Source organism: Aplidium turbinatum, chromosome 11, assembly GCF_918807975.1.
Source record: "Aplidium turbinatum chromosome 11, kaAplTurb1.1, whole genome shotgun sequence".
NCBI classification, from domain to species: domain Eukaryota; kingdom Metazoa; phylum Chordata; class Ascidiacea; order Aplousobranchia; family Polyclinidae; genus Aplidium; species Aplidium turbinatum.
Genome location: NC_137482.1, coordinates 18,844,977 through 18,869,395, shown reverse-complemented (window position 1 = coordinate 18,869,395; position 24,419 = coordinate 18,844,977). Strand labels below are relative to the sequence as shown.

The window sequence follows — 24,419 nt, the reverse complement described above, 5'->3', positions numbered from 1 at the left end:
CATACTGACATCTGACCGTGCTTCTCTACACACTGTAACTGTTTCAAGTTTACTCTTTATACGAATGATCCGTCTTCCACTGAGAAATTTTTAACCAGCGAAGTATGTTAGATCCTGATTACGCCATGGACGTAACCTGGCAATTGAGACCCGAAGTCGCCAGAGTTGTTATGATTTTGAATACGATAAGTGTCTTAAAAATTGTAGGCTATAACTTGAAAAATCAAAAATCAAAAGCGGAAAAAAACTAAAAACAAATTTTTTTCTTTTTTTTTTCTAGGCTATAACTTGTATTTTTTTTTGTATTATTGTTTCACTAAAATATGAATATTTGCATTGAACAACGCTATACCATCTATAGACCATGATACTTACTTTAGCAACGTTTTAGGTACATCAAGTGTGTTGTTTCAAAGTCTTATAAGACATATTTCTGAATTTCTTCTACGCACCTAGCGCATTTGGAAAGTAAAAAAAACTAGCGCTCCGGAACCTAATCTTCTGGAAATTCTTCACTGAGTATATATAATACGAACCTTATCCCCTCATCTATCGAAGCTTGGTACCCAGTACAGAAACCACCTTTATTAGCATGACGCAACTATGTGACAGCCACACAAAAAGCAACATTTGTGCATAACATATAACTGATGATTGTTTTTCTTAAATCGTTTCATTTGTTTTTTTGCTGGCCTCAAAGATTTGCAATATTTTTGCATAAACAGTTAAACACTGATGATCAACTTCATTGATGCTACACCTATACTAGATATTTGAGATGACAACCTAGGGCAATGGACTGTTTAATCCACCGAGTTATTGACATCCACTGTTTTGCTTCAGTGTCACTTTCAGCATTTTTTTTGTTTGAGAATATTTTGTTTTAACGTTTGTAGTCCTAAGTGTCACTTCTGTTGTTTGGTTTTTGGTTTGTATGTTATAGGTTAATGGCATGAAAAAGTTACATGGCATACAATGAAAGTTTGGAAAGTGTTATGTTGTTTGTATTTAGTTGTGTGGTCTATTGCAATATGATAATTCTTTTCTGGGTTTGTGTTTCCAGTGCCTTGTAGCCTTGTAGATGCAGTTAAGCATAACGTTTGTACAGGGGAAAAAAGACTTATAGTGCATTGCTTGAACTGTTAGCATCTGATGATGATTTTTTGTCTGATTTAACACAGATTTTTTAAATCATTGTCATCCAAGTATTATATGTTATTTTACATCCATATACGGTTATATGATTGGTTTTGACTGGCACGTTTGTAGCTAATTTATGCAGACTGTTTAAAAGTGTTAATCTTTGTTGAACTCTGAACTTTTGATTTCCTTGCGTCATGTCTGAAATGCTGCTTTTTTTTCAGATCCCACGTCTGAAATTGTGCCCTGAAAATTGCATATGATACTTTTTGTTCGACAGATTAACCAACGCTTGATCAGCTGAGAAACTGCCTTGTGAACACCACTTCCCCGCCCACACCTTCTACATGTTGTTAAGAAGCTAATTTTTGTTCTTGCTGACTGGAGAATTTGTTGTCATTTTTTTTTTTATCCACGAAATTCTCAACATGTTGTGAGAAATCACATCTTATTTCATTTTGTTACTTGTCATGCAGCATCCGCACCACTTAAAGTTAAAACTTTTAGGCTAGATACAGGTTTCATTTATAAAAAATAAACTCAATTTGGCATCTGAATTGATATTACGAAACGGTAACCTATTATATGGTGGCATGGCAAAACGACATATTTATATTTTGCTTTGTATATTTCTATACTGTCGTCATTTTGTTGGTTTACTTTCGTTTAACTGTATGCACTAAAGTTTAGTAACTGAACCACTCCATTCAGATATCAATCTGTAACTTTCTGTCTTGTTTACTTAACCTTGATTTTTATTTTATTTTTGTAGGTAGCACAATGCTTCTACAGTAAATCTTTTTCAGTTTCGGTGCTCCAAGACTTGTGTATTTTTAATTTTTTTTATTCAAGAGTTCGAGGTTGCAAGTTTACATTTTTTCTCATATAAAATCTAATTGTTATCTGACTCATTAGTGCGTCCGCTCTGGGAGCCATCCACACACGCAAACACTCAGCAGGCACACCATACAAATGCGGATAATACTTACCAGGGAGGCAAGAGACTTACTCCGACCAAACGGACCCACCGTGGTAGATGTTAATCTGTAGATATAGGAAAAGTTATTGGCTGTCTCAAGCTTATCTACCTGTCCCAACTTTCCTCTTGCTGATGTTGGGGCAGTCTAGGAAGCGGCGATTCAAGCTCGAGAAATAGTAGGCTACGTTTTGGTAACGAGAAAATTTAATTTTGCATTATTTGTGTGTGTATGTTTCTTTTTGATCCCCGTTTGAAGAGCATCAGCGTGTGAAAAAGGGCCACTACAGTCTCACACCTGACTTGTGTTTAATTTTAACTTGCTAGCTTCATTTTTGTCTGTGGGATTACTCTTTCGTTAATTTACTTTCACTCTTGTGTACTCTGCTGTTTTGGCATCATTATAATTACACGAGGTCTGGTTAAGAATAGTTAGAGATCTTGTAACATGACGCAATGGATCTCACAAATTTTATTCAATCCCTTTCTAAATACTTCCTGTGGTGTACTATAGCACCAGATTCTCTTCCTATCACTTTTTCGCTTTTAAAGACATCTTTTAAATTCTTGCTTCAAAAGGATTTGTCTTTGTCGATTTCATAGAAATTCTTGTCAATGTTTCTGTGACTGAGGTCGCGACGGTTTTCCAAAATAAATCTTCACAACCACCGTCTTGATTGTGCTTGTTGATGGCCTCCCTGAGTTTGGCCCATTCTCCTATTCTGAACAGCACTTTTTCTGTCTGATAATTGAGTATTCAAATCGATAAGAAGATCGCATGTCACCGATGACGCGGCAAATCGTAAAGTCTGGCGCACCTTGCAATGAGTTTACTGTTTGCTCAGCGCGACTCTCGAGCAAATCCTGTTATGACAATGCACATTTGACTTAGCCATATGCACGATATCTTTGCTGCATTTGTTTGCTGCCATTGCACTTCGATCCCATGATTAAGCAAAACCAGCCGACCCTATATAAATTTCTCATAAACGCCATTTCAGTTACTGGAAATATGTAACATCGAGCTGCTATAAATGCCGCTGTAAATACAGGTTTTGTTATATCAGTTTCGAAAAAGCGTTAAATCTTTACTTAAATTATTTTGGCAGCCGATTGTAGCATCGAATAGACAGCGATAGACACGTGTTTCGCCCATGAGGCTGGGCTCATCAGTATCGCACCGTATTCTTGCCACTTGAGTAATCGACCGCCGCTTTACCAGTCAGTTTAACTCTTATCTTTGTGGAAAGAAAGAGCCAACATTGTGGAAAGAAAGATCTTTACTTAAAGTTGATGTGGTTCAAGGTGTCACAGCATCACGAAATCACGGCATAGTCGCTGTATTTAGTTCCCAGTGGAAATGTCTGTATGTCAGTTTACTTAATCCAAAGTTTTTTCCAACCCACAAAGCAGTTTTTTTTTTTTTTGGTTCAACGTCTGTAGACATTGAATCAACGAAAAAAGGGCATGATTTACTGGCTGGATTATTTTTTATACGCTGTATTGACGTCCAGCAGCGTTGTTTAATTAATTGCCACTCTTCTTTTTAGTCCTCTTGGTAGGCTACACTATTTTCCTAAAGTCGGCGTGAGATACATTAAATTTAGTATTGTGTTGTATGAAGCTTGATCAGCAGAGGCTATCCCCTTCTAAACCTACAAACTTTTAATTTTTCCATTTGGTTCAGTTTTTTTTTTGTAACCAGTCACAACAATTTAACCATGATGTATGCGTACAAAGCTATCTCACGCTTGCAACGTCGCATCAGGTTTAGCCTAACATTTACTATGACGGCAGATGATTGCGGTAGAAAAGTAGCAGCAGACTGATTTTTAGACGATTCCCGCCTCACGGTGTTGACTGCTGTAGCCACTCTAATTTAAAGTAAGAGGAATTCAGAAGTAATTTCAGCCATCAATAAAGAGATAAGACGTGAGCTATTACAGAGTGGATTCTTATTATTTCATACGCACTAGAAAATAACGCTTGCATTGTATCGTGACCGCGGTTGCAGAAATCAACATGGCTGAAAATGGCACTTTAGAATTTAGATGATCAGGTAGTCTTAGCCGAATGGAATAAGGAATGGTTTTAGTCGTCATAGTATCAGAATACAAGCCTATGATAAAACGACTTCAACAACAAGTTCATTAATTGACCAGCATTTGTTCAGGATGAATATTATCCAGAAAGATTTTTTAGATTCATTCATTCATAGGTTGTCCAAGCTAGATGAGAGTGTTGTTGGCAATGTTTCGGGTGTTGGTTTTCCCCAAAGTTCTTTTTTTGCGAGTTTTTGTATATTAGGTGAAGAAAAAGTTGTTAAGCTTTGAGATCAATATGGCTGAAGCAAAATAAGATACAGATAGAAAAGGTAGTTTAGATTAGCCACAAATTCCTACAGCAAGAAGAAAAAAATCGAATGCATTAGTTTAACTTGAGCACCACTTTTTGCCCGCACGTCCGGCTAGCGTAGGTTGGTTAATCTTCAACTATTCTCTATCCATTGATAACCAGTCATGCTGTGTTTACATAGAAACCCTTTTTCACGTCACGGTAACGCCTGATTGCAAAGGGAGGATATGTTCTTAACTTCAGTAACTAATTTCAGTCGTTCGTTTGGTTATGGCACTCCGTAGAGTTAAAACGTCATCTTGTAAATCAGAACATAAAAGCGCTTCCAACCAATAATTCAGTCTTTTTATCACATTGATTCACGTCTGCAGACGTTGAATCAATGTGAAAACAAAGGGTTGTATTGCTAGCAGGGCAACAACTTTTGTTAACTGGTTCTTCGAGGGTTTGTACCGGTAGGAAATATGGTGGCATGACAAAAATGAAAACTTTGTCAAGAAAGTTGTAGTCTAAATACCGAACGGACACCGATTTTATGGCACAAATAACATCATCAGGTTAAGTGAGTGAAGTAGTAAAAACCTTGCAATCATTTTATCAGAAAGATTGCAAAATTTTCACTGGCAGTGATTGCTTCAGTAAATGGTTGTTTCAAAAATTTTGCTTTTTAGTTTACTCAATCCAAGTCTTTTGGCATAAAACTAGATAGCCTAAGGAAACTTCCGTGCTCCGTTTATTGGATGCTTATCCCATCTGTTCGTCCAGTAAAAACTTGATAATGTGGTGGTTGCAACCATCAAATCTACACCATAAAACGCTCTTTCCATTTTTGAATCTGGACAGAATGCGAAGTCTAAAATGATTTTCTAAAATTGCCAGCAAGCAAAGTGGCAGCATTTTGTGGAACCGGTTTTCTTTCCACTCAAGATTTAGTGACGTGGAAGTCACAGTCGACTAGCAGTTGCCTTTTTCTCGCATAAACAGTATTTAAAAACTGAGCTAAATAGCCATGTGTAAATGCTAAATTAGAGCGGTGTGCTGAAACAGGGGCCTGGTTTCATAGACTTGAGCAATTTTTTTCTTACATTGGGCGAATGAAGTGCGTCACTGGAAGTGGTACACTACGGAAGTGTGTCAATTTGAAAAATGTAGTCGTAGAACTAGAATCTCATACAACATACTCTCAGGCTGATGTCACTGAATAACATTCAGTTAGAGCAGTGCCCGTTTCAGTCGCTTATCTTCCCATGCGTAGATATTAACTGGGAAGTAATTGCAAGCCATAGGCTATTTAGATTCCCTAATTGGGTTAATTGAGCAGATCACAAACGTAAAAACGATGTAAAGTAAAGTTAGTTTCTGAGAAGAAAAACACCACGCCAGTTTATTGAATCAATATGTTTAAATGTGTCTTTAGTTCACTCAACCAAAATGAATTGTTATGTCACGATGACGTATTTACTGTTTCAAAATCAGTACAGTACTTTAGATGTGGAGTAACACTGCTTTTTTATTACTTTATGAAGTGTGCTGTTGTGAAATGAGGTTTAGCCAATGTTTAAATTTGGTACAGTCATCTAACCTAGAAATAAGAATAAAAAAGGTCTTGCAAACAACGCTTCTATACTCGCTTGCGGTTGAAGTCGGTCAACCGGTTGTGCGTAACTACTGGACCGTCGGTTGCGCAATATTAACGTTGCTTTCTCGGCGAGTATTTTTGCATACGCCCTGCTCGCAAAATCGCTCCTTTTTCCAATTTTGCTATCTTGGTGATATCTCTGGCAATGTGCTGTTGCATTTATAGGGTTTTCTCTGTGACGAATTTAGTCATATCACTCAATAAAAGGTCAAATAACACGGATGGTGCCCTGATAGCTTGAAAGCTGGTTGCCACGGCAATCACTAACACAGTTTGGCAGTTATATGTGTTGCTTTAGTGGATGTGTCCAGTCTTTTGAAGTTCGAGAGGATGCGCTGTTTTTGAAGAGATAATTTGTTTAAGGCTGTCAGGTAAACTTGAAAAGTTAAGTACATTAACCTGTTTGTTTCATTCTTTAATTTTATCCGTTGTGTGGTAAGTCTGTAAGATTTGCAGGACTATAACAGCCCCATTGTTTGGTTGTGCTGCACAATAACAATATATCTAAATGATAGTTTGTGATTTCACTGTGCACCAAAGTAAACTCAGCTATCGTCTTCTCAATTATTATTATCACAGGCCTTTTCGATCGTTTGAGTCTCTTGCTGTCTTAGACCTGTGAGTCCTTTTTTCTTTGGCTGTGCAATCAGGTGCGATCATATTGACATATTGTGTAGCCTTTGCATTTTGCAACATCAAGCTAGAATGCTAGACGATGGTACTGCTATTTTGTATTCATCAAATGCTGGCATTTTCTTGATCTTATTTGCAAGTCACGACATTTTCGTGTTTTGTAACTTCAAGCTCAACAATTTACCCCCACAGAGAACAACTTTCATTAGAAAAAAACTGTAGTTACCGGTGCTGTTTTACATTTCTAGATAAATTAACTAGGCAAATAAAAATTCTCTGGATTGTTTTTCCAGCAAAAGAGCTACTAAAACGGTAAGTGTCGTTGCAATTTTTTATTTTTAATTTGATGACATTTATTCAACAATATGCTGGTTAACTGCGCATGATGTTGGCTATAACCAGGAGAAGTTCATTTTAACATCGCTAGAACTATGTGTAGCCTACCAACACAGCATACAATTTCCTATTCGATATGATTTGAATAAAACTGGACTTTTGCGATCTTTCAGTGACTACTTTTCTTTATATCAGTACTCTCATGCGCAGTCTGTTCCGATAGCTCAGTTATAGCGTGTGACTTCTGGAACGAAGAAGCTTCAAGATCAAGCGGCGCTGGTTGGATTCTCGGAGTGTGCACTTGAGCAACGCACGTTAAGGACTGCTCTCCATTCAGCAGCATCCAATAGATGGAATAATTCCTCGGCAACAAAACTTCAACCATCGGATACTTCACTTTGTCAATCTAAGTGACCGGGTCTGCGTTAGTGGTTCAAAGCCTCTACATTCTACAAGTATGCGAAACTGCCAGGATTAAGCTCTGCAAGAAGCTTTCCCAGTCGGAGGATAAAGATTCAATCAATCATAGCCTACTCTGTTTGTCTTTTCGTTAGTCGCAGTCAGGGGCGCCGGAAGCGGGGGGCAGGCCGCCCCCCTGCCCTCAATTTTTCTGCAGATGGAGGGGCAGGGGGGGCAATGGTGCCCTTTTAAAGTCATGTAAGCTACTGCACATTTTGCAATATAACAATTTCTGCCATTCGCTTTTAGCCTAATTATAATCTTTCATTTTTGCCTCAAAATAATATTTACGGCACAAAATTTTGCAACACAGTACAGGCCTTAAAACTCGTTTTTGGCAGCCATCGTGGCCTACCTGGAGCTCCTTCTCGGCGGCCAAATCTGCGTGCTTGGAGGCCAAAATACAAAATAAAAATAACGATAGCACAAGTAAATAGAATTAAACTTGCAACAATGCTAAAATGATCACTTAGCGTTGTTGAAGTCTGGGCCTGGGCGACGTCCTACAATAGAATCGTTGCACCACGCAATAACTGCTTTATCGGGATTGTAATCCAGTACTGCGGGACCATCTAACGACACTCGCACGAGTGTCTCCAATGTAGCTGATTTTAAAGAAGTTCGCCACTCCCCTAGAATTCTTTTTAGCAACGAAAAACAACGTTCGACATGTGTTGACGATGACGGCAAGGTAATAAGTATTTCAATGATGCGAAGGACATTACTAAAAGAAGCATAGTTTTTGCAAAATATGATTAAAAAATGTTTTCCCCTCACATGTCAACTAACCTAGTTCTCCTTTTTAACAACGATTCAATGTCCGACAACATCGAATCGACATAAAAACGACAATATTGCCGATGTAAATTAGCACTTCGGATTAACACTATGTTAAAATAAACGTCGGGAATTACAAACAAGACTTACAGCGCTGATGATCGCAGATGGATATATTCCATCAATAACAAATATTCCCGCACAATGCAACAGTGGCGATTATGACGCGCTGACCTAATTCTGCGTCACTCTTTGATATTTTCGACAGTTATTTTCGACATATTTTCGACAGTTAATCCACGATCATTCTATTGCGAAATTAGATAATTGGCTAGAAGAGACCGGCGGCCAAACTTGGCCGATTGAGGAGGTAGCACCGGCGGTCATTCAAGCACTACTTAGCGGTCATGGCCGCCGGCTGCTTTAAGGCTTGACAGTAGGTTACATCGTTATAACATAGCATGATGCCCTTCTTTGTATACGGGACACTTGTAGGCTATCATTACTCAATACATAGTGAGCTGATAGATTAGCATTATCGCTATATCTTATCTTAAAACTTGAAAAAAATTGGCCTTTTAGTAAACAAAAGTGCCCTTTTTTCGTAATCCTGCCCCCCCAGTCAAAAATCGTTCCGGCGCCCCTGGTCGCAGCACCGGTCTAGGACTTTATGCCGCGATCCGAATGACGCTAACGCGACTCAATCCCCTGGCTGCAAGGCTCGAATGACGCGAGATTTGATTATTTCTTAATAAAATTAATTGAATTCGGTAATGATTATATTTGTCACGAAAGCATTTTCATTTTTTATACACAAACAAAAATAAAGTAACTGTTTTTATGCATTTAACAAAATAAGGATGAGACGTGGTTATTTCTCATTAAAACTAATTATTTTTTTTGTTTTTTTAATACGTTAGTAATTTCAATTTTTTCCACTTAACAAAATAAATATGAAGCTGCCACTAACACACTTGTTGCTTTTTAATCTTAATGGACACGTCTGCATGGAACTCTTACTAATTAGAAACGTTTGGCAAACTCGAAGTGTAGGCTAAATCTGGCTTCTCGCAGTTATGTATATTTAGGCAGGGTTATCTTGACACTACGGGATGCGAAACTCGAAATCTGCCCGTCCAACTGAAGAGCTAATTATGCTGTCTACATTGTATTGCACAATGCCGTGTTACTGCATGAGAATGTGTTTTGTACTGGCTGTTTTCACTTGATCGTTTCATTAAAGTGGCATTTGTTATGTTTTTGACAAAAGTATTAATATTTCTTAAGTTTATTACCTATTACACAAAAAATTTACACGGAGAACGGACAAAATAAAAAAGCAATGACTATTGTCGTATTGTGCATTAACTTGGCTAGCATGTACACAAAACAAAAATAATGCACATAAATATCATTGGACAATAATTGTTAGATATTATAACTACAAACTGTAACCACAATCAAGTGATGACATAAATTTAAAGATTCGCACTCTTGAGTATGCTTGCGAACTGTTCGAGCCATCTTCGCGGGTTTCTCGCGCCTGGGAACGTTCAAATGTTTTAGTTCATTTTTGGCGAAACAATACGAAGTTTTTACTATCAATTCAAAGTTATAGTGGCCTATGGGACAAGCTTCATCAGCCTGCAAACCGAATGACGCATCTGCGGTATTTTTAACAGCTCGAACAAAAGCAGAGCGTGTGTTTGGTAAGGTGAACATTTTCATAGAATAAACGTTTGAACGATCCCAGGCGCGAAGATGGCTCGAACAGTTCGCAAGCTTATGAGTGGTAGACTAGTTCATGCAAGTAGTAGTAGTAGTAGTAGTAGTCCAGTTTTTATCCGGTGATGTCCCCGTTACCGAGGGTGGCCGGATTCACCTCCAAGTGCCGCAATCGTCTTCACACCCTGCCTCCACATCGATCTGTCTAACGCGTCCTCTCTTGTCAAGCCCACCTTGCTGCTTTCTTCCTCAACTTGCTTTTTCCATGTTTTCTTTGGTCTTCCTTGTTTTCTCCGACCCTCCACTCGCAACTCCAGCGCTCTTCTCAAAACATCATCTTCATCCCTTCTCAAAACATGCCCATACCACCTCACTCCATTCGCTTTTGCCAACTTATCAACACTCTCATTCAACCCAAGCAAGCTCATAAGTTCTTCGGTATTCCTTTTGTCCATCAGCTTTACACCACACATTGCTCTCACCATCGCTCTCTCAGTTCTTCTTAAAATCGCCAATTCGTTTTCCCGTAAGCACCATGTCTCACTTCCGTACAGCATTGCAGATCTCACACAACTAGTATAAATTCTTCCTCTCATTTTCAACGGAAATCTTCTACCACATAACAACTCTCGACACTCTCTGAATTTCACCCAACCAAACCTTTCACCCAACCAACTGCGAATATTTGAATTTATGTCACCACTTGATTGTGGTTACAGTTGGTAGTTATAATATCTAATAATTGTCCAATGATATTGATTTGCATTATTTTTGTTTTGTGTACATGCTCGCCAAGGTAATGCACAATACTGCAATGGTCGTTGTTTAACTTACTTTGTCCGTTCTCCGTGTAAATTTTTTGTATAATAGGCAATAAACTTATGAAATATTAATGTTTTTGTCAAAAACATAACAAATACCACTTTAATGAAACGATCAAGTGAAAACAGCCAGTGCAAAACACATTCTCATGCAGTAACACGGCATTGTGCAATACGATGTAGACAACATAGTTAGCCCTTCAGTTGGACGCCAATGGATGGGCAGATTTCGAGTTTCGCATCCCGTAGTGTCAAGTTATCCCTGATATTTAGGTTTTGCTTGTGTATTGCAAACCTGTCAGAAGTTGTAACTATTGTTGTGCAAGATGCATCATATCAACGCAGCTTCTCAGCTGTTGCGGCTGTCTGTTAGAATTGTTTGCCTGTTTGTATACAATTACACACACACTACACAGTCTACACTTCAAACCTCGAAACTAAAATTCAGTGATATTAATTGTTGCATTTAAACATTCATTTGATACAAATGGTTGTGCTTTGGTTATGGATGTGTTCTTTTTATTGCATCAATTGTGGCATTGTACTGCATTAGAAAATTAAAAAAAGAAGCCAAAATATTCCTGTGTTTGTGATTTTGTGTGGTGGCAGCGTCGGATATGTCTTATAGAAATGGAGATTGCTCCTTGAAACCGGATTGGAATTTGTGCAAACCACAGTGTAGCAGCTGTTTACAAATACTTTGTTCTTTCAGAAACCAATGGCTTCGAACATCGTGTATCAGCAACATCGGGTGTCTCGAGATGAGAGGGGACAGGTTATGGGAAAAAAGGGAGGATTTCGGGGATGCACTGTCTGGTTCACAGGTAAGAACAATCATGTATTGCTCGATACCAAGTTGAAAGAATTTTTCAAGATAATTTCAAAATGGTTGTTAACGCCTCCAATTGTGCTTCGATTAATTATTTTGGGGCAATTATTGTATAACAAAACATGATTAAATGAAATGACCTCAGTTTTTACTTTGACGAGATACTTTTGTCACACTTCAGGCTTATCTGGCGCGGGGAAAACGACGGTTGCCATGAAATTAGAAGAGTATCTATGTTCGAAAGGCATACCTGCATACAGTTTGGACGGGGATAACATTAGACATGGATTAAATAAAGTGAGTCATTAACTTACAAATGTAGCGTTTTGCTTTGCCAACGTCGACGTTGAAACAATGCAAAAATACAACTTTTGTTCTCTTGGGTCTGTATACAATTCGAGGCAGAATTTGTGCTTAAAACTTACGCTTGTTGTTGTCCATTCAATGTAAAATTAAATTTTAACGTAAAAGGCAAAATTATGTAAAATTTCTTCTTCCAGGATTTAGGGTTTGCCCCCACAGACCGTGAAGAAAATATCCGTAGAATAGGAGAAGTTGCAAAACTATTCGCAGACGCTGGAGTCGTTTGTCTTGTCTCTTTCATTTCTCCATACAGGAAGGTAACGCCAAGAATTTTGCTGCAAAGTTACTCACTTCTTCGTGCAAGTCAACTTTTTATTGTCACATTATATCCTAACCTAAGCAAAAGTAATAACCTTGACTTGACTTAATACTTGCATAAAAGGACTAGAATTTACAATAGCAAAGTCATGTGAGCAAAAATAGTTCATCAGCTGTGTTGTGATTACCTTCACATTTTAATATCTTTTCTTCAAATGTTTTTTGAAAATTCTTGTACATCGCTAAATTTAATTAAATCACCTTAAAAGCATTTCAGCATCCAGCTTTCATTGCAATCTGACTAATTTTTAATGTTTTCATTGACTTCTTAAATCACATTTGATCATTACCTCAATGGTTTATAAGTCGAATGTCATTTACATACTGCTGTTATTATTGAAAATTGAATGAGGCTGTTCAACAGGTCCAGGCATTTAGTTAAATAACATGACGCGTTCTACTGGTGCAAATTCAGCTGAACTATCACACGATGTATAAAGTGACAATATGCTTTTAATACTTGTCCCCTGAAGAAATCAGGCTTGTCTGATTGACGAAGCGTCGGAATAAAAGCAGATTGTCACTTTATACATCTTGTGATAGTTCAGCTTAAATTGCATCAGTGGAATGCTGTGTTGAGCCAGGCTTCCTGTGTGGTCGCATTCTTTGACTAAAACTTGCAATATGATTTCCCTAAAGGGCTCAATCAGTGTAATTATTGTCTTGGTTGCATTTGCTCAATCGTTCTGTCCAGTTTGATAAAATTGAACCAATGATTATTGCTGCAATCATAGAACAACATCAAGAAGCGCTATACGATTGTAAAATTTACTGTTTTTAATTTATGTGATTGGGTGGTTAGGATCGACTGAGTGCTCGTCAAGTGCACAAAACGTCTAATCTTCCATTTGTGGAAGTTTTTGTGGACACTCCACTAGGCGTTTGCGAAAAGCGCGATGTCAAAGGCTTATATAAAAAAGCCAGAAGTGGAGAGATAAAGGGTAAGCAAAGTGACAATAAAATTTCTCGCATGAAATTTCTTGAAGACTTGTCAGCTGCTTTGCATGCTTTTTCTCTCGTGTTGTTGCTATATGTCAGGGCATCCGTTGGTTAGCCACTGCCTGGTGTCGTCATCGATAGAAACTAGGCCTTCCATACCATGAGGTGGTCTGTATACGTATAGCCGGCAATCCTTGATGTTTGCATGCTGCACTCCAGCTACTGTAATTGCGAAACGATTGTTGCAATGTTTTTAAACACTTTTTAACTTAATCTTTGCAATTTCACTTGTACTGTATTACCAGTGTTTGAACCACAAACATTGTTGGTCACCCACCGACCTAGTTTCTTCTGGAGATGGAAGCTGTGTAACTCAAGTGTAATTTAGTCGCCGAATTGTACTTCACGTCTTGAAGCGACTTGCTGAAATGCACCACTCTCAGCCATAAAACTTGATCGTGTTTTCAAAGAGCTTACCCATTGTCCAGTTTTTGATACAGTTGCTTCCAGACCACTCAACTGACCTTTTTCACTATGCATGGATGCTGCTTGCGTGTTCCATTTATTGCTTGGTTTGCACGGCATTAACGTTGGCTTTGTAAATGCATGCTCTTGCTCCTGCACGCTAACAAGCTACTGTAACAAACTTGCCTATTCGAGAATCGAGATTTGTGGAGCTTTGGTGCTGTCGTTTAACACAGTGGTTCTTAACAGTATTGGTATTACCTTTGACACCAGTTCTCGCTCCCCACCTAGAATGAGTGAAAAAATACTCACCTACTATTCAGAATGTTGGTACCATGCCTGGTAAACAAGCATAGCTTTTCATATCATTTTATGACTAAACTTAATGATTCAGCATTCCCGCACCCCTTGGTGATACGTGCAGTCGTGCACCCCTGGTTAAGACCCCTGTTTTAACGAATTCTAATCAAAGCTTCAAATTCATCATCATTGATGTGCGAGCAGCCAAGGCACATTTTTCAACCATCCAATCCTGACCATTTTTACCAATTCTAATTCATTAATTTAAGAAGGACATATGCTGGTTTTGTTGTTGCGACATGGCGATCACGAGTTTCCCGCTAATTGCTTCCCCTCGCTTCTGATTTGTCGTCACTCTTAGTGTTCAATGACAATCTACAATCTCACGTAACTAAGTTTTCACTAGGACAGAGACGGCGCACGTCAGGCGCACGAGTCCAATCAGCTTCCGTTTGTTGAAGTGTTTGTCGACACACCCATCTCACTATGCGAACGTCGGGACGTGAAAGGCCTTTACAAAAAGGCCCGACAGGGCATCATCAAAGGTAGATAGATGCTAGGGCTGTTCTAAACAAAAAAAAATTTCAAAAAGTTTTATTCGAAGCGGAATTAAGACATTTTACACTTCGAAACAGTTTTCTGCCGAACAGTTGGAAAGCTGTTTCGTTTAGAAAGTACAGTGAAACGAAATGTGTTTTTTGTTCGAAACGAAGAAAAGGTTTGCAATATGTAACAATTTTGTATTGAAAGAAAACTAAATGTTTGCAAATTTGCAGTTGTGTTTAGAACAGCCGTAGTAGCAGTTAACACACTTATTTACATCAATTTGGAACGATTTTTTACGTCGAATTGTTTCACCGGTTAACTCTGTGTAAACACCTGCCACAATGTTTAGGTTCAAATTTCTCTTTTTTTTTAAGTTTTCCAATACCGGTACAGCGATAAAACAATGTTAAAATGCGGGATTTTGTGCAATTGGAAAGGTTAAATGGATGTGAAATGTTTTGTTACGTCAGGAAGCAATTGGTTACAAAGTTTCACTGCTTGAAGGTTGCAGCTTTGCAACTTAGGAGTCTTTAGCATGTTGTTGGCTGGTAATCTCAAGTAGCAAAATCGATTCTTTTGACGTTGATTCAAGGCGAGCCAATGTTGAATCAATGAAACAAGACCAATTTTGCTACTCGGAAACAACTATGATAGCACCTGTTCACTGTTCACTGTTCAGTGTTCACGCTTGCACTAACGCTGTGTTGTTTGTATCTTGTGCTTTGTATTTCCAAGATAGGAAAGTTGCATTTTTACATCGCTTCAACGTTCGGACACGTGAATGCAATGTTAAAAAGTAACTTTCGCCAAGTAAGATGTCGTCTGAAACTGCATCAAATTCACTCTATTCCCGAATTCACTGCACCATTGCATGTGTCTACGAAAAACATCATTTTTGACATCGACTCAATGTCAAAATGATGAACTTATTCTTTTAATATATATGTTATATGAATAGCCTACTTACCAAGAAGCTGTAAAAATGTAATAAATGTAAATGTGATTGTCTGTTCACTAGGCATCCAATTTAGAACTTTTTTATCAATGAGAAAAAAAATAAGTTTGTTTTAACATGTTCTTTAGCTTCATATGTGTTAGGCCTATATTTGTTTCACTTCAAAGCACATTACCTGAAGCTTTTTTTTTAATAGAATATAACAATACATATATGATGTTATTATTCTATTTGAACAACACCTATGCGATGACCGTTTTTAGCTGCGACAAATTGTTTAAAGTTTCAGTTTTTAGTGTTGTTAGTCAAGTTGAACCATAAGCAGATAAGACCAAGCAACGTAGCCGAGTGGTGAGAACCCTTGGACGGCAATCGAAAGGGCGCCGGTTCGACACCGCTCAAGAACATGCGGCTGTGTCTTTGGCAGGACACTTAAAGGCATGCCTGAAGGTGGACACGAAGATTGGCTTCCTTGCCTTCCCGTCCACTTAATCTAAATCTTCAACCACCGGGTGTAAGCCTGGATAGGACAAACAACCAAGCAACAACACGGCATTTGACATAACCGAAAACTACAAACGTTTTCGGCTACACACAGCATGTTAGCCTTTGGCAAGCATCTGGACAACCGGTACACATATGAAACGAAAGAAGATATGCACAGGAATAAATTTTCTGCACAGCCGAAAACGTTTGCAATTTTTAGTCTATTTATATCATAGCCCATCATGCTAAATGCCGTGTTGTTGCTTAATTTTATCTGCGTATGGCTCAACAAAGTTATCTCTCCACCAAAACTATATTTAGTCGAATTACGTCTGTACTCACGCTCGTTAAACGCATTTACCATTAATTTTTATTGTTCGATACACCTAAATTTCCTGATGAATTCCTGCCCCGTATCTTTCTTAACAAAATGTTGCTATCTCAGGTTTCACTGGGATCGATTCTCCTTACGAGCCGCCAGAGGATCCGGAGGTGACCGTCAAAACCGCCGAAATGACCGTCACTGAGTGCATGATGAACGTGGTCAAGGACTTGGTTAAAAAAGTAATGTTTTCTTGAGTTTTACTTAGATGCAAAGCTACCACAGTATGTGAACGTTTTTGTCTCAGCATTGATCGTCTTCGAGTGTTAGATGTTCCGTCTATGGCACGAGGTCGATATTTTCAGTCCACGCAAACGTTTTTTTTTTTTTACATCGTCTTGTTAGCTGATCATACTAAGAAATCTGGTTTTGTAATCATCTCATTGATCCAAAAGTTGTTTTGCATAAAACTAAGCAATACAATCCAAAAAGTGATGTTCCTACTTTGCGATCACCGCTTGCGTTCTCTGATAGGACATCATCCCCTACGAAACAAACCTGCCAGTCATGGAGTTATTCACTGCCTCTGGAGATGTGGGGCAACGACGCCAGTATGCCGAGTCTCTGCCTTCATTGGAAATAACAAAGGTATGTTTCATTGGAATTCGTACAACCTAGTTGCTTAGCTCCAGTGTTTAACAAGAGCAATAATGTACACGAAGCACGTGAGCTTATGCTGTTATTTATTACATTAAGTTTGTCATTTTGATTTGCCACAATTTTGTTGTAACTTTAGCATTTTAGATAAGGCGGTTCATCTGCCACAATTCCAAACCATCCTTTGTTTATATTCTCATAAACGACTATAAATTAACTTTACAAAGGCATTTAGTTCCAAGTTAAATCGATAGTGCAAAGTTCAATACCCTACAGGGCAAATATGTCATGTTTCTACCTCGTGTGTCAAAGATACTTTTCGTTGCAGTTGGACCTTCAGTGGCTTCAGGTTCTTTCAGAAGGCTGGGCCGCTCCATTGAGAGGCTTCATGCGTGAGCAGGAATTTCTACAATGTCAACACTTTGGAAGTTTGCTCAGCGCTGAGCCCATCAATCAATCCATTCCCATTGTGCTGCCTGTGCACAGCGAGGATAAAGAGAGATTACAGGTAAACATTGTTGTTAGAAAAAGTGTTATATTACATCGAGTTAACGTCTCCAGCCCTTTAAACAAAGCAAAGAAAGCAAATTTCTGGCTTCAAACAGTGCTAAGTGTATTTACTTTTTGCATGTTGTTTCAGGAAATTGTGTTTTCAGTTATTCAGTTAAGGTCATTCCACTTGCGTAATCGCGGTATCGTATGAGTCACAAAATCTAACCTCGTCGAAACGCACACTGTAGCTTGACGTTGTCCCAGACAGTAAAGGCTGTTTCGACGTTGATTTAACGTAACGCTGAATGGCTGCACAGCAAATTAGTCGTTATTTTACATTGATTCAATATCTGCAAAAAACAATTGATTTGCTGTCTGGGTGATTGCCGGTTTGGATTTAAAAAAATCTTGTAACTACACAGCCCCAGACAGCAAATCAACCGTTTTTTTACGTCTGAGAACGTTGAATCAATAAAAAAAACGGTTGATTTGTTGTTTAGGGCGTCACTCACACGTCCTTTCTACTCATTTTTATTAAAACTTGTCATTTTTCAGTCCGCCAATGCTTTCGCGTTGACTTACAACAATGAGGTGAAAGCTATCTTGGAAAAGCCGGAATTCTATGAACACAGAAAAGAGGAAAGATGCTCAAGGCAGTGGGGAACCTCGAACAAAGGTCACCCTTATATCAAGGTATGTGACTGATGTTTGCATTTCAGTCAGTGTGATTTTAAAGTCCGCTTTATCACTTTTTGTGTCAATTTTTCAGTTGCTGAATCATTGGGTCTGTTCTTGTCATACACAAACTTAAAAAAAGTGTTTTAAAAACCGCCTCTGTGTTTTCAAAATCTGTCATTTTCATGCGAAACTCTTCATGCTGACAGTCGGATCCGTCAGATGTGTATTTTATTGCTCAAAGCCATGTAAACCGGTGCAATTTTACAAAAACGAACACTGCACTGTTGAGCGATCAATCTTGTTCTAAAACACTGATTTAAGCTACTTCGTCATCGCAGCAACTAAGTCTTGATGTGATGTGGTCATGTCAGTTGTTGGGCGGGTGTTTCCCTAACGAGCACAATACTTTTCAGATGGTGATGGAGAGTGGGGATTGGTTGTGTGGTGGTGATATTGAAGTTCTGGAACGAATCATTTGGGGAGATGGACTGGACAAATATAGGTTGGGTTCTTGTTATGACAATTTCACACTTCGCAGTCATTGAATTCAAACCTTACCCTTATTAAACCCAGGAATGTCACGCATGTACAGTTATGATGAAACCAAGTAGTGACGATGAAAAGCCAACCACATGGCGATGCTGGAAGCTCAGTTGCGTCATGAATTCGATCTAATGAATTCGTTCTAAAAGTTGTGCTTCCTGGATCTGGTTGTTTCGATATGCAAAAAAAAGTTATGAGTTTACACTTATCAATGAGCATAATCTATTTCAGAACCTCCTCCCCCTTGGGTAAATATTCTTTATGGGGTTGATATTCTGCTTGTTGTGCAGATTCTTGATTACGATACTTTAGCTTACAATAGCTACTAGCACCTGAATGAAGTGTTATGAAAGATTTTTACCACAGAAAAATTGTGTAAGGGACATTCTGGTATATTTTCGAGTATTCTGACCACACTAGCCGAGCGCTTATTAAACTCGAAATCCATCGGCTTTACAGGCTCACTCCTTTGGAATTGCAAGCAAAATTCAAAGCAATGCAAGCTGACGCAGTGTTTGCGTTTCAACTTCGCAATCCAGTTCACAATGGGCATGCTCTGCTCATGCAAGACACAAGGCGCTCCCTCATTGAACGAGGCTTCAAAAATCCGGTGCTGTTATTGCACCCGCTAGGTAGCCTTTGCGTTACTTGACGTTTTGAATAAGTAGATAGAAGATCTTGAGCTTACATCTTAGCTAAAGTTAATAGTTTGACTTTAATTTTTGGTATTCAACTGTCTTGGACCAAAAAGGCCGATGTAGCTGCCTATAATAAGCTATCTACTAGTTGAAGAGGAAAAGGGGTAAAGGCTTGAAAGGTATAAATGTACATTAACAGTTGTTTTGGTTCTGAAGTGCATGTCTGCAGCTGGCCTGACAATGCAGCCAAGTTTATACAATCGGCTGTTTTCATGGCTTAGATTTTCACACACAAAAAAAGCAGTTGTGTACGTACAGGATATGACGTCATTGATGGTCTCATTTATCAAGTCTTGTACAAGGTTAGATAGAACCAACTCGGTAGTCACATGATGTCAGTTTATGGTGATACCTCATACGAAAATTTAACCTTTTTTACATTGATTCAACGTCTGCGGACGTTGAATCAATGTAAAAAAACGGTTGATTTGCTATCTGGGACCTTCATGATGTAAAAAAGCTTTGTTCTGTGATTTTTCGTTTTTGGTCTCCTTTCAACGCAACTGACACGTTTCTGAACGAAATTTTGACGCCTTTTTGTGTCTTCGCAGGAGGATGGACCAAGTCTGATGATGTTCCTCTTGATGTTCGCATGAAACAACATTCAGCAGTCCTGGATGAAGGAGTCCTTGATCCCAGTTCCACCGTGGTGGCCATCTTCCCATCACCTATGATGTATGCTGGACCTACTGAGGTCAGCTATTGAGAATTTCATTTTTGAAGTTGTTTAACAAGTATTTCAACTCGCCATTGGCGAGGAATTTTTTCAAGTTGATTGCAGATCATACTAACGACGCTTCTTGTTCAGTTGGTGAGTTAGTTTATTTACTGAAGATTAAATTGTAATGCCTGTTCCAGTATTATTGTGTTTGATGGAGTTTAGTACAACAACAGCCATATTTCGAAACTCCAAGGGAAGTCGTTTGCCATCGTTTGAAATTTGCATCGATTGTTATCAAGACATACAACCGTCTCCATAATCTTACATAAGAAGGGACCCAGACAGCGAGGCTGCCATTTTTATGTCGTTTCAACGTCACCAGACGTTATAACGATGTAAAATGGAAACTTTCCTGTCTTGAGAAAGTCACCTGGTTCAGAGTTGCAAGTGATCACGCTGCCATTGGTGTAATGCGATGTGCCTCTCCACAATAGCCTGTAACGACGTTCCCTCCACACAGGTGCAATGGCACGCCAAGGCACGAATGGCCACCGGAGCTAACTTCTACATCGTCGGACGCGACCCAGCTGGAATGCCGCATCCGGAGGAGAAGAGGGATTTATATGAGCACACCCATGGACGAAAAGTATGGAAAGCTCTTTTTCAAACGTTCAATGTCGTTACTCTTGTTAAAAAAGTTGCTGTTTTGTTTGTTGATTAATGACCTTCGCGTCCAGTCCATGGTGCCATGCTGATCTTTAAGGGATTTTTATATAAAAAATGACTGAAGGTTTTAGTTTACCCTTCTGCTAATCTTTTCAAGTTTCAACTTTCTTCGCTATTTTTATTCTGTTTAAAATCGCTTAAAACCTTACCAAACATTAGTGTTAATTGATCAAGCTAAAATTCATCGGTTCGACACCCACCGAGAGCATGGGGCTGTGTTTTTGGCAAGACACATAATAACACGCTTGGAGGTAAAGACGAAAATTGAAACCTTTGTCTTCCCTCCTCCCCACTTAATAAAAGTCTTTAGTCACTGGACAGTGGTCTGCAAATAATGAAGACTTATTTATAACGTTAATATTTCCTGTGCAGGTGTTAACCATGGCTCCCGGTTTGAGCCAGCTGGAGATCGTCCCGTTCCGTGTTGCTGCTTACAATAAGATCAAAAAGAAGATGGATTTCTACGACAAAGATCAACACGAAATTTTTGAATTTATTTCTGGGACAAGGTATTCAAGTTTTTCATCATCTCATCTTAAATCGTTTCATATTACCCAAGGTATTGAGGCCGGAATTAGTGTGCGAGCTCTTAAGAAGGAGTGAGGAATTTTTGTCCATGAATTGAGAAAGCTTCTTTGAGAGCTTAATCCAGGCAGTTTCGCACACTTGTAGAGGCTTTGAACCACTGACGCAGGCCGGTCATCGGAGTTTGACAGAGTGAAGTTTCTGTTTGTTGAAGTGCAGCTGTCTGTGAGTTGCCCCATATATTAAGTGCCGCTGAATGGAGGAAGTCCTTGCTCAAACAAAACGCGTTGCTCAAACAGACACCCCGAGAGTCGAACCAGCGCTGATTGATCTTGTGTTTTTTCGTGCACAAAGTTGGGCGCTTGACCAACTGAGCTGTCGGGGCGGTTTTGATTTCTAAAACGCATAAAATTATTTAAAAAATGGTAAAATTGTTGCAAGTTTCTTCGGACGCATTTACGTTGGCTTGAATAATTTTTAAGAAACTTCACAGGTTATTTTTTCCCCAGAATGAGACGCACAGCCAGAGAAGGAGATAACTTGCCGGAAGGTTTCATGGCTCCCAAAGCATGGCAGATACTTGTCGAGTACTACCAGTCTCTGCCAAAGTCCACCTAGTGTCAATCGCTGCTGTTTTCTATTCAAAGCTAGTTGTGCTTTTAGTTTTATAACCGATTTACAATCAGTAGGCAGCTTTAGTACAGCTATCCATTTGACATCGCTAACTTGTTTGTCATAAGGAATGCTCTTTCGTTAGTGTTCTAGTTTTAACTCTTGGGCTGTAATATGTTTATTAGCAACTATAAAATGCATATTCGAAAGCAAAGACAACAAGCAGTTTCAGTAGAAAGGTGACTTTTCAATGCGTTTGCAGTTTCATCATGTTCCACGCCTTGTGTATGATATCTTTGTGTTGATGGAAAATGTGTTTCGTATCCACTCGATTCCATCCGATCACAGTTCCTAGACAGCAAATCAGCCGTTTTTTTACATTTATTCAACGTCTGCAGATGTTAAATCAATGTTAAAAAACGGCTGATTTGCTGTCGGGATTAGGAATTAATGCAGCGCACTTTATTATATTCGTTTTAGATTTTTATAGTATTTTAAAATCCACCACTTCCACCACAAAAAAGTGATATTTGTATTTATATGCAGTGTTTTGAAAGTCTATTTTAGTTTAAAACTCCGCTACTTTTGTCAAAGTCTTGGTTTCCAGTCTCGAGTTTTTAGCAACCAGAAAAATTTCTTTGCAAAGATTGACTTTGACTAACTTATGCTGGTGTTCACTCGCGGTGTTAAAGATGAACCTGCAGTTTGCATATTGTTGTACACGCGGAGGAATATGGCGTTTATTGTACAAACAACCGTTCTATATAGTCATGTTTCTTCAGTCAAGTGAGTTTAAGCTGGAAAACAAGAAGCTGCAGGTTTCATCTCTTGTGTTTTTTTTGCAAGTTTTGGCCGCAAAGGCCGCAAGGCAATTTTGTTGTTGTACCCAGCAGCAAAATGCGTCATTTTTACATTGATTTAACGCCTGCAGACTTTAAATCAATGTAAAAATGACGGGTTTTGCTGCTGGGTTGTGTAAACCGATCCCTGATAGTACAACTCCGGCTGGAAAAATTTGTTCTTTTTGCGTTGCTAGACGTTTGAAGCAATGCAAAAAAGACGAATTTTATAAGCTAGGAGAAAACATGCAATTGCAATACGGTGGCTGTTTATATCTATGTTTTGGTTCTATTGCTTTTAACCCTTTGCTTGTAACAAATTATTGAAGGAAGAACATCGAGCATTGAATACACATCACCAGAATTTAAATCCAAACAAAATCAATTCTTTTACTTTAATTCAACGTCTACAAACATTTTAATGGAAAAAGGCTAATTTAATTGGCCGTATTTCAATTTAACTTAGCAGGCTTTTGGTAACAGGAGGTTGAAAGGCTGTATTGCATGTTCTTTCACGGTGCTGCTATAATACCAGTGCTCACATTACGTATGAACAATTGAACATTCCAGACATAAAAATCCGTCTGCAGACGATAACTCCATCTACAAATGATTTTACTAACTGGGATACAATCATCGATCGTAGTAGCAATCGCAATTTTAATTACGTACGTTTAGTGCAATTACGGCAGTAAAGTTTATAAGTTAGATAGAGTGATATTTTTCTTTTACATTTTAAACGTGCGCAAAATACGTCGTATTTTCTTAGGTGCACGAAATCAACTTGGTATTTATCCGCAACAGTCATCTCAGCGAACCTAATTTTGACATCATCGGACATCAAATCTTCCATCCTAGCTCAGACAGCACAATCCATCATTTTTACGTTGATTAAACGTCTGCAGACGTTTAATCAATGTAAAAAAGACAGATTTTGCTGTCAGGGAGGCCCAATGTTGGTGTGAGAACAAGCAATTTTTAATTCAAGTATTACTCTGAATTCCATGATGTTTTTATAATTTTTTATTAATCCACTAGTATTGTTCTTGGAAGATCCACTAGTATTGTTCTTGCAATAATTCTTGGAAGACCCAGACAACAAAATCCTTCGTTGTTACATTGAATCAATGCAAAATGACGGACTGTGCTGTCTGGAAAGTTCCTTCCTAACTGTAGTGTATATAGTCCAATCTCCAATGCCTGACAAATTTACGTTTTTTCAACTTGTGCAAACGTCGAGTCAATGTAAAAATGGTGAATTTGTTAACTTAGCATTACCATAGTGACAGTATATATTTATTGAAATTGTAAACGTCGCCTTGCGAATGGTAATACAAGATGATATATTATGTGCATTTTTATTCTTGACACTTGGTTTTGTGCTGGGACTGAGAAACTTTTTAGAAATGAAGTATTTTCTTGAGCAATAGCTGCAAGAATTTATCAGCCCCAGGTTTTGCGCAGGAGAGTTATTTACAAGAGCAAATTTTCCATTGTCTAATTTTTTTTAACCTCGCCTTCAATCAAAAATGAAAACACCTTTTTTACATTGATTCAACGTCTGCGGACGTGGAATATTCGGGTTAACATGTCACTTAATACCA

At 38.5% G+C, this 24,419-nt stretch overlaps 1 protein-coding gene across 2 annotated transcripts; it reads left to right on the top strand.

Moving 5' to 3' along the window:
* Positions 1-6,928: 6,928 nt before the first annotated feature.
* On the top strand, positions 6,929-24,170 carry LOC145779454 (bifunctional 3'-phosphoadenosine 5'-phosphosulfate synthase 1-like). Of its 2 annotated transcripts, none has more exons than XM_082591048.1 (15): positions 6,929-7,055; positions 11,574-11,685; positions 11,872-11,987; positions 12,191-12,310; positions 14,482-14,620; positions 16,508-16,626; positions 16,919-17,032; positions 17,370-17,549; positions 18,089-18,226; positions 18,625-18,713; positions 19,214-19,386; positions 20,004-20,146; positions 20,634-20,759; positions 21,212-21,348; positions 21,874-24,170. In XM_082591048.1, exons 2-15 carry the CDS (start codon positions 11,580-11,582, stop codon positions 21,980-21,982), a joined length of 1,809 nt encoding a protein of 602 aa, XP_082447174.1. In that variant the 5' UTR covers positions 6,929-7,055; positions 11,574-11,579; the 3' UTR covers positions 21,983-24,170. The 2 variants fall into 2 exon arrangements, with proteins under 2 accessions (XP_082447174.1, XP_082447173.1); XM_082591047.1 differs by lacking the exon at positions 14,482-14,620 and adding an exon at positions 13,174-13,312.
* Positions 24,171-24,419: the final 249 nt, after the last annotated feature.

What these genes read in the sequence shown, in the direction of transcription:
- LOC145779454 (XM_082591048.1), top strand. Translation starts at nt 11,580, where the DNA reads ATGGCTTCGAACATCGTGTATCAGCAACATCGGGTGTCTCGAGATGAG. An exon ending in ATGCACTGTCTGGTTCACAG is followed by an intron (nt 11,686 to 11,871) that starts GTAAGAACAATC and finishes GTCACACTTCAG; the next exon opens with GCTTATCTGGCGCGGGGAAA. An exon ending in TTAGACATGGATTAAATAAA is followed by an intron (nt 11,988 to 12,190) that starts GTGAGTCATTAA and finishes TTCTTCTTCCAG; the next exon opens with GATTTAGGGTTTGCCCCCAC.